This window comes from Panthera onca, chromosome A3 (genome assembly GCF_046562875.1).
Source record: "Panthera onca isolate mPanOnc1 chromosome A3, mPanOnc1 haplotype 2, whole genome shotgun sequence".
NCBI lineage: Eukaryota > Metazoa > Chordata > Mammalia > Carnivora > Felidae > Panthera > Panthera onca.
This window is the reverse complement of record NC_138341.1, coordinates 115,704,030-115,714,470: the sequence shown is the minus strand read 5'-3', so window position 1 is coordinate 115,714,470 and position 10,441 is coordinate 115,704,030. Positions and strand designations below refer to the sequence as shown.

Sequence of the window (10,441 nt, the reverse complement as noted above, 5' to 3'; positions counted from 1 at the left end):
ACGTTTAGGTAAACACAGGCTTTGGAGTCAGTCCTTTCCAGTTTGCACTCTTGCCACTGAATAACCTCAAGTTAATCACTTTAAGCCTTCATTTTATTATCTGTAAAATAGAAATCATCCCTGAGAGTGGCCAGGAAGACAAAATGACAGTTGCATGTGGCATATCCAACAATGTTTGGGACATAGTAATAAATGATAGTTGTCCTGGGACTAAGTGAATGTAGGTATGGTATTGGTTGCTAGGATAGGGAAGACAAATAGAAGAGCAGGTCTTAATTAGAAATGATGAAAAGGAACAGTATGGAGGTTTTCAGATCTGTAGGTATAACCACAAATTCTCAAGGTCCTGCCTGCCCTGTAGGGTGCCTTGAGGAAACCCTCTTGCCCACAGCAGCTTTGCTTAATGGGAATCTGTTAGTAAGGGACCAACATTGTCCTTCTGAGGTCTCCACTGAAGACCCTCCTCTCCTTGTCAACCCCTGACAAAGGAGCTTTACAAACACTGATAACTGAAATAGGCTGGGAGTGACAGCAATTTCTGTTCTAGAATTACACACTAGGAGACATTTCTTAAAAGTCCAGATAACAGCAGCCCATCAGCCACAGCTGAGTTTTGTTTGATGTTCTTTGTAGGGATTGGGGCCAGTAAGCCAAATGGTTAAGAACAATTAACTTCCCATGGAAGATTTCCTCATGCTGGGAGGGACAGGTCTCCCTTTTTCTTAGTCACACTGAAGCTAGATCTTTCTAGCTGCTTGTATGAAACAATGAACAGGATAGTGTCTACTTCTCAGGACCTGGAAGGGACCTGCAGTTTCTGTCCTCTAGTCCCTGCCAGTTCAGAATTATTAAAAAAAAAAAAAATCCTGGGACTCCTGTGTGGCTCAATCAGTCAAGCGTCTGACTCTTCATCTTGGCTCAGGTCATGATCTTATGGTTCATGAGTACAAGCCCTGCATCTGGCTCTGCACTGACAGCACACAGCCTGCTTGGGATTCTCTCTCTCCCTCTCTGCCCCTCTCCTGCTCTCTCTTTCAAAATAAACAAATATTTCTTAAAAATATTAAAATCCATTCCTCTTAGCCTCTCGCCACTGGTTCTATTTTAAATGAGAGTATGATCACCTGGTTTCCTAATAAGAAAAGAGTCTACTGAATCTATTGAGCAGGATAACTCATTGAGGTCAGTCTTGATAACTAGCTGGTGGTTTTCTATTCAGCACCCATGCTTGGGTCCTGTCTTAGAGCACCTTTACTTGTTTTAGAAAAGGAGAGGTCTTCATCTTGGTTCTTTTTAACATAGGCAACAAATCCAATCTCACCTCAGTGGGTCTTTCCATTTTTTTTCTACCTACTCCACAGTACAGACCAGCTACAACTTGTGCACTTACAAAGACAGAGAGGCAGAAATCTATACAACTCACACAGAAAGAAGGCTTTTTTTTTTGCTGCAGGTGAGGAAAACCTTCTTACTCAAGACTAACATAGCAGTGTGCAAAGGACCAAAAGAGTTTAATTATAAACACAGTCTTACATCTTTTAAGGAAATGCAAGTGAGGCAGCCCCCTGAAGGACCTTTGTAAGAGCACTTGACTCCCTGTGATATTTGTAGAGTTACCTGAGTATTTGAAATTACAGTTCAAGAAAACAAAGGAACTCCAATACAGTAATATACAATCCAGTGCTGCCATTCTCTGTTTTTAGTAAATGAAAGCATAGCATATATACAGATCATTTTGTAAATAACTCTAAAAGAAAAACAAAAAATAAGGGGGCTGGAGATACCAACAATATTAAGTAGAAGTAATAAACCTAAAGAAGTTCAGATACAGTTACAGCCAAAACAAGGAGGGATATAGAAATAGAGAAGTCTAATTCCATGAGTCATCCCTTTTAACATTTTAGATTATTAATCAGATAAATAAAAAGTGGCAGAGTGGGCTTGACTGAAATAGTTCATTTAGGATGCAATCTTTGTGAGCAAGTGAGTCATTTTTCACTTAAATTTCTGATGATTTGACATTGGTATGTCAATCTCTTGATGAAAAATTAGTACCTGAATTTTAAATAGAGTTATTGTAAGTCTTATGAAATTAGATTCTTCTGCACTCTGATTTAAGTTCATAAAAGAGCAGGAATTCATTATTATGAGCTGCTGGATCAGTTTTAAACCACTCTATCTGAAACAAGTGAGGTCCTTCCCTCCTGACCCAGGCTGTGAAATGCTGCCTTCCCCAATCTCCCAAAAGAGCAGAAGAATAAGGCAATTGCTCATTTTACTTTGTTTTTATTTCAACATAACATGCAGTAAAAAAAAAAACAAAACAAAAACAAAAAAAAACCCCAAAAAACCAGGATTTATTAGCATTTACAATGCTTACAAAGAAAAAGGACTCTAAAAACAATTTAGTTCAGATTTAAGAAATTGCTCTAATTGAACACTTACAATAAATCTATTTCCAAATGTTCAGTTTGGACCAAAATTTAAAATAGCATTTGGCAGGTAAATTATGTCTGCTGCTTATTTGTAGTATTTTTATATAACCTCTGATTCTTGGGATATCCAGCCCCCATTCTCCTAACACAGCAGGGAAGACATATACATGTGGCCACTTAAATTAAAGGAAGAAATGGAGTAAGGGAGATCCCAGGCTGCAAAAATATATACAAGCATTTACCTTTTCCAGAACTAAACGTTTCTTCCATAAAAATATTAAATAGCCAAGCCCTATAGAACTAGGGCCAGGGCTACTTCAAATATAACTATTCTGTATTTTAAAAATATAGGGCAGAAAGCCTTTTGGGTGATATTTATACATTTTCACACAATATTTCTAGGTCCCTAAATGAATCATCAAGCATTACGTAGAACAAAAACAAGTCTACTTTCTTACATTATTTAATTTAATCTTATAAATCTCTAGTAAATATTGTAGATAACTACATTTTAATGAGAATTCGCCTCAATAGTAAGTCTTTATAGAAGGCTTAATCTCCACAGCCATATATTACCAAAGTTCAGATTTATATAATGAATGGATAGGTGGCAGACATTCGCTCTGTAAGACAAAGCAATAGCATTTTCCCCCCTACCAACAAAAAGGCAGAGTCCCTACTTTGGAAACCAGGGCTTTTAGAGATCATACACTTCCTGGAGTATATGGAATAAAAAAACAAAGATAGGGTTGGGGAGAACCTAATTTCCCCCACCTTTACACTAACAATTTCTAGATGAGGCAACCCTTTTACTCACTTAGGTCTGCTTTATGATGGCAGTGTTTTAGAGTACAGATACACAAGTTTTAAAATGTTTTTGTTGCTTCCAGGATGTGAAAGGACAAATAGTTAGGGACAAAGAAAAAACCATTTTCTTTCCATATGGACCAGGGGTTTGCTACTCTCTGCTTATTTTTGGCTCAGTACTACTTGTTCCTGCTATGCTACCAAAACCTACCAAAGCCCTGTTTCATGAATTATATGAGGCTGTCCTCAGGGTTCAGCTGTGTGTGATAGGCACTCAGCTGGCTGAGGCTTCATCCCACTGTCCATAAAGTCAAACCTCTGACAGCAGCCACCCTGACAGAGTCTAAGCTAGGCCAAGTTAAAAGAATTAACTACAGAGACATTCAAAGTGCATTTAATCAGATACTAATGGAGCAGTCTGAAATTAAATAGTCATGGGAAAACAAGGAAAAACCTGTTAAAACTTTATGAGTGAAGAGGATATCCAACTCAGGACAATGTAAAGAATGGAAAAGATTACTCCAAGGTGTCAGAGAAATGATTAAATTTGAAGACTTTTAATCCACACACAGAATACATTTCTGTGATTACTAGAAATGTATTGCTATTAAATGTACTACTCCCATCTTTTTAGCCAGTACCACAGCTCTCCCTCCCTATGTAAATGTAATGTAGAGGATGTTTCACTGACCTCCCTCTTTGGACTGGAAAGTACTCTAGTTACAACTTGAACTCCCTAGCAATAACTAATAAACTGAAGTTGTTGGATTATGATAAAATTATAGATGGAATTTATATATAATAACATACAAAAATTGCCAATGATGGCCTTTGATGAATTTAGCTACCACCGTGAAGGAAGCACAGTGTTAATATTTTTTATAAAGTTTAGTATTTGCAAGGCGATTAAAACAATCAAACTTCCAAATGAAGAGAGTTATATGGACATTTGCAGGCTGGGACCAACTTCTCCCTGAATTCAAATGAACAAAACTACTTTGTAGAGAGATGCAAGAGTTTTGCATCACTTTCCAGGGATAACAGCAAAATGATGCATGGATTCATGCTCTGGGAAGAAAAAACAGTCAGGCCAGGCTGAAATGAGAGGGAGAGCACAAGCCAGAAGTTTGCTCACATCCCCAGAAGCTGGGTTAAGTTTGCACTTTTAACCAATACCTCTTACCAAGAGGCTTAATAGGAAGATCTTACATATTTCATTTACCAAGGGACTTCCCTGCATATCTGCAGAAGTCTCTAAAAGAAAAAATCTACTCCCAAGCGAGACTTTTGACACATGTATACAAAACTGTTGTTAAAGTAACAATCTAGTGGAATAAGACAAGGCAGATTTCATTGCTGTTAAATCTCATGTTAAGTAAGGTTCGACTAGTCATTTGCAATCTGATTTCTGGAAACATGGAGTAGAAATCCAGAATCACTGGGAGATAAATCTCATGATAACATTAACTTACTTATACTCAAATAACTCTCTAAACAGTCACAGCCCAATTTTACAACAAGATGTGCAACAAGCAGAGAAGGAAAAGGACAAACATTGTAAATAAGTTCTTGTCCTTTGGTGGCACAAGTTCTTGGAAGTTACTCTTGTCCAAATCCTTCTGTTTCTTCAATGGCAAATAACAGCTTTTCCTTCAGTTGCTCATAGCTCTTGTAGGGTGGCAGGTCCAGGCGGTTAAAACTAAAAGTAAGAATTGTTAGCTTGAGAAAAGGAAATATATAAAGAATCATATGACCAGTATAGCATATAACACCACTGGTTTTAAAGTAAAGCAAAACTGGGTTCAAATCCCAGCTCTGTCATTGGGCTTTGAACAAGTGCTTTTACCTTTCTGAATTTTGGATTCTTCTTTGATAACTTGGGAATAACAATATTTACTCTTCAGGGTAGAGGGACAGAGTAACAAGTATACGTACAACACATGGCCAAGTACTTCAGGGTCTGTGCTGACAGCTCAGAGCCTGGAGCCTGCTTCGGATTCTGTGTGTGTGTGTCTCTCTCTCTCTCTCTCTCTCTCTCTCTCTCTGCCCCTCCCCTGCTCGAGCCCTGTTTCTCTCTCAAAAATAAACAAACAAACAAACAAACAAAATTCAGGGGTGGGAAATGGGACTGACTGCAAGTGGGCATAAGGGATCATTTTGGAGTGACAAATAACTTAAAACTGGTTAACTGTTACTACTCTGTAAATCTACTAAATATCACTGAGTTTAAATGAATAACCTTATAATCTTTAGTAGTTTTATGGTATATAAATTATACCTTGATAAAGCTGTTAAAAATAACTCAACACCATGGGGAAAATATTTCATTTCCAATTTCCAAGAGGCTTTAATATCTACAAGGTAACTGGGAAAAGGCTATTTTTTCAACTCTTTCTGATTTTACTTACCAGGTATGACTTCTGGGTAACCAGTTTTCTTTCCCAACTTTTTCAATGCAGAATTTCTGTGGTCCATTGCTCCCTAAAACAGTGAAATCAACAGTCTGATACTCAAGTGGTTCAAATTGTGACCTTCTCCGTTCAGCAGCATCAGCATCACCAGGGAAGTTATTAGAACCACAAATCCATAGGCCCCACCCAAAGCCTACTAAATGGAATCAGAAACTTTGGGATAAGGCTCAGCAGTGTGTGTCTGAACAAGCTTCCAGATGATTCTGATGAGTGCTAATGTTTGAGAACCAATTTGTCAATGTATGCCCAAGAGAAGAAAATGCAGTTTTTTTTTAAAAGAAATTGCAATTTTATCTAGCTTTCTTTTGCCAGAATAATAGAATGCTATAAATAATAACAGAACACCTAAAAAGCTCAATTTTAGCTTTAAACACAACAGGGAAACTATAATCCACTGTCTTACACAATAAAACTTGGTTTAAACATTAAATTGTTAAAACTTTATAAAATGTAAACAACCTAGTTAATTCAGTATTAACAATGCTTGTGCTTATAGGTCCTATAGAACATACCCTTACAAACTTACACTCAGTTCTTGCCTCTCATTTATCTTTTGTTGTAGACAGAGTGAATGGGGACCTTATAAGCGCTGGTTTTCTAAAAGGTCACTACCAAGCCCTAGAAATAATCATTTGTAATCACAATGATTAGTGGTGCTACTCGACTTCTTTAATTATAGGGTGCCAGGCAAAATAAATGTTCTATAATGTGTGAGACAGTCATACTCAATGAATTTTCTTATGACCCACTCAACTAAACCCAGTACATATATGAATTGGCAGTACTTTTGATTTATAGTATCAAAGTGTTTGCACAGTTATGCTAAAAGCCTAGTAAAGATAAGAAATGGTTATTGTGCAAAAGGCTAGTTAAAATTATTCAATAATTAACCTCAAAATTATGTTAATTTACTCTAAACCTTCTCTTTTCGATATACTACAGCATTTCTAACCACAAAGATGGAACGTTTTAATAGTACTAATTAATACTTAACAGAAGAGTCCAGATTACATTCAATAGACACAGAGTCAAAAATTAAAACAGAGAAATAGGAAATGAAGGAATTTTAGTGAATTTCACTAATAAAGGTTATTTTACAAATATGTCATATCATCCTGAAAGTTTCTAAAACTTTATGGAATGTTAAGACATCAAGTTGTATACATTATATACACTGAAATTATTTTGGGTTGCCTGTTGTTTTCAATCTTCTTCTAACACTGTCCCTAAACCAAACAAGTTCTATGTGGACTCTTGTACCTATGTTCCTATTTTCAACCCATTTCTACTTTCAAATAGTATGATCTCTGAGGACTTTTTAATCAATCAGAGCCTTGGCCTGTGGTGGAACCTCATCACAGACACTACCTCATTTTTCTCCACTTTGATCATCTGTAATTTATTTTGGCAGGTCTATTATCCTTATTCCATTTAGATTATTTCCCTCTTTTTCTTATCATATTTATTTAAGTCAATTATTTCTTGTTCTCTTTTTTCATATTCTAGTGTTTCTTATACAGAAAGGTTTCTCTGATCTTATCTTAAACCCAAGTCTTTTTAAGTAGGAACAAGTATTTACTAATTAGTGTCTTCTAACAGTTGTTCCCAAATACATATGTATCAAAATAAATATTATTTCATTATGAGTCACTTCTTAAAAATTTTAGTTGGTGCTTAAGTTTATGTATATTTTTTAGAGATTGTAGACACTTTTATTTCATACCTACCAATTTCATTCCAGAATATTAAAGAGGAGATTATAAATATTTGTTGTAGAAATGGGATGTCAGATCTGGCAAGGGTTGAGAACTATCACATTAAATTATATACTTCACTCTTACAACTTTCTCTTCCTACACTGACTGGAAGATTCAACCAGATGGCCTCTAAAATTGTATGAAGCACAATCTCGTCTCTGCCTTCCACAGGTATCCTCCTATGTTGTTTTAAACAGCTCCACCTAACTCCAAATATTACTTCTAAGAGCAGACCTAGTTCTCATCTCTTTAATGATTAAATCTAGCTTACACTGAAACTGGTACCAATTTTCTCCTTATTTTGGTCATTACCTTACTTCCCCAACCACCAACATGGTTTTTCTTTTTCAATCTAGAGACCATTCTCAAAGGTGCCCCTCTCCAAAAACTTACTTAGTAATAATCCTTCTCTGAGACCTTGCTAGCACTGGATTAAAAACCTTCTTCCATATTGCTTCTGAGAAACCAGAATATTTCTTTCTCCTCTTCACTCTCTGGACTCGCCTTTAAGTTTGCCTCTAGGCTATTTCTAGCTCATCCCTAAACACAGGTGTTTCTAAGCATCTCTGAATTCGATTTCTGCATAAACCAACTTATTCTAATAGCTTCAAGCATCACTGCTCCCATGACTCTACTTTCCTTCTCTACTCTTACCTCTAAACTCATATGAGCAACACCTGTTAAACTGCCCCTCTGCTCCCTGGTTTTCCACTTGGTTGTCTGGCAGTTGCTTTGAACTCAAGAGGTTCTAAGCCAATCATTATCCTCCCTCAATACCTCTAAACCATGTTCTTTACACTTCACAACTCTATTTCTTCATTTTTCAAAACATGGTTTTATCCTGGACATTCTTCCTTTATTAGCTCATCTTCTGTTCAAGTCCTTTTCTAACTTTGGAACCTCTCTAGCATTTATCCCTTCTTTTCCATCTCTATTTCCATCTCCTAAGATCAGGTTCTCACCATTGCTCCAATATTTTCTTCCTATGCATGGTATACCTTGCTATCAAATTTTCATAATATGCAGCTTCAGCAAGTTTTCTGCTCTTCAAAAAGTTTCATAGCTTCCAATACCCTCAGAATAATGTCCAAATTCTTCTGGTCTAGCTTTTAAAGTAACTGTATCCAACGCTGCCTACTTAGTTCTTCAATTCTGACTCTCTGCTTCAGCTGAAGCAGGCTTAGGGATCACAACTTCTTTTCTCCTATGGTACATGGCATTATGCTGGTGTTAAAGATTTGAATTTACTTAAGTTATTATCAGTCACAAAAGTATTTCCATGGTCATTCATTTCCAAACAACATACATTTTGATCAGTAACTACTATGTGACAAGCACTATGCAAGACACCAGAAATAAAAAGATAGAGCTCTGTATCTCATGGAGCTCCAGGTATAATAGAGAAGAATGTTAAACACATCATTAAAATATAGTATAGTACAACCAACAGTGCCAGGCTCATAGGAGACACTAAAATGTTTGCCAAATGACTGAATGACCAAACAGATTTACACATAGAAGATCAGTAAGATCACTATTCTATGAAGTTAAAATGTGGGATCTAGTCTTAAGATAAAAAACTTCTAAAGGTAAGGATTACAAAGTGATTTAAAAGTTTACACAAATACAGGTTAACTATGACTAGTTAGGAAAAGGGCTATTCTTTTCTTTGTTATTCCTGAGCTATCCACACTGATCTGAATGTAACAGCAGTGTGATAAACAATTTTCTGTATAGGAAAAGTAATCCTGTCTCACATACCCATGAGGTCAGCAAATCCTCCAACTGGCAATCGACAAGTTCCAGTAACAAACTGCAGAAGTCTCATTCTCTTCTCATTATCAATTTCTTTAACAAACTGTTTCAAAAAACACACATGTAAAGAGATATATAGGTCTTATGTTACATTTAGCATACACAAGAATGAAAAACAATCATTTCAAATGAACTCCCAGTGTTAGATGCACTAGATAATGACTATACCCACTACCGTGTCCATGTTTGTCAAAGCCCTATCAACTTTCCCCTATATAAATCTTAGGACCACATCCTTTTAAGGAGATAGGAAAAAGAAAGGTGCCCTGGGTCTAAGAGTTCCCTACTCATGAAGTCTCAAGATTAGCTCTTCCAGAGCAGCCCGTTCTTTTTCCCCACAGATCTGTCCTATAGGATATTCATGTGGTTACATAGGACACAGAGCCTGAGTCAGTATGAGCTTTTTGGTTTTATGAACAAATGAAATCAAGTTCATAGAATTCTGACCCAGATATTTCCCAATAACCTCTCTCTCTCAATGTTCTCTAGGTTTTGGTGCAGCTATACACTGCCACAATCAGGTGCCTTTCAACTCCTGCAACTCTGACTCAAAACATTAGGTTTCTGGAGGATGCTTTCTAGCCTGTAGCACAAGTATTTTGGTCCAGCCAAATTATTTTTTTTGTAGATATTTTTGTTGTCAAATATTTTAAAATTCTAATCCTATTTGCTATAGAAGTTTGGTTCATTTGAGTTTCTTAGGAATTTCTTTACATAAGTAAGAGGCATTTAAAAAAAATTTTTTTTTTAGCGCTTACTTATTTTTAAGACAATGCGAGAGACAGAGTGCAAGTGGCGGAGGGGCAGACAGAAGGAGATACAGAATCTGAAGCAGGCTCCAGGCTCTGAGCTGTCAGCACAGAGCCCAACGCAGGGCTTGAACTCACAAACCGTTAGATCATGACCTGAGCCAAAGTCGGATGCTTAACTGACTGAGCCACCCAGGTGCCCCTGAGGCATTTTTTTTAATGTGGTAAAGTATATATAACACAAAATTTATCATTTTAAGCAAGAATTCAATGGCATTAAGTATGTTCACACTGTTGTGTAACCACTCCCACAATTTCTAGAACTTTATCATCCTTAACAAAAACTGTTACCTCCTCATTCTGCCCAACCCCAACAGCCTCTGTTAACCTCTATTCTACTTTGTATC

General features: G+C 36.6%; 1 protein-coding gene across 5 annotated transcripts in view; it reads right to left on the bottom strand.

The window, feature by feature from the left end:
- Positions 1-1,492: 1,492 nt before the first annotated feature.
- The window catches only part of ITCH (itchy E3 ubiquitin protein ligase), a 142,040-nt gene continuing 133,091 nt past the window's right edge, over positions 1,493-10,441 (bottom strand). For all 5 annotated transcript variants that reach the window (XM_078444136.2, XM_081795334.1, XM_078444138.2 and 2 more), the window contains 3 exons: positions 9,232-9,328; positions 5,651-5,723; positions 1,493-4,941 (listed from right to left, as the gene is read on the bottom strand). In XM_078444136.2, coding sequence (XP_078300262.1) covers positions 4,842-4,941; positions 5,651-5,723; positions 9,232-9,328 — 270 coding nt within the window. In that variant the 3' untranslated portion in view covers positions 1,493-4,841. The remainder of the gene's footprint in view (positions 4,942-5,650; positions 5,724-9,231; positions 9,329-10,441) is intronic.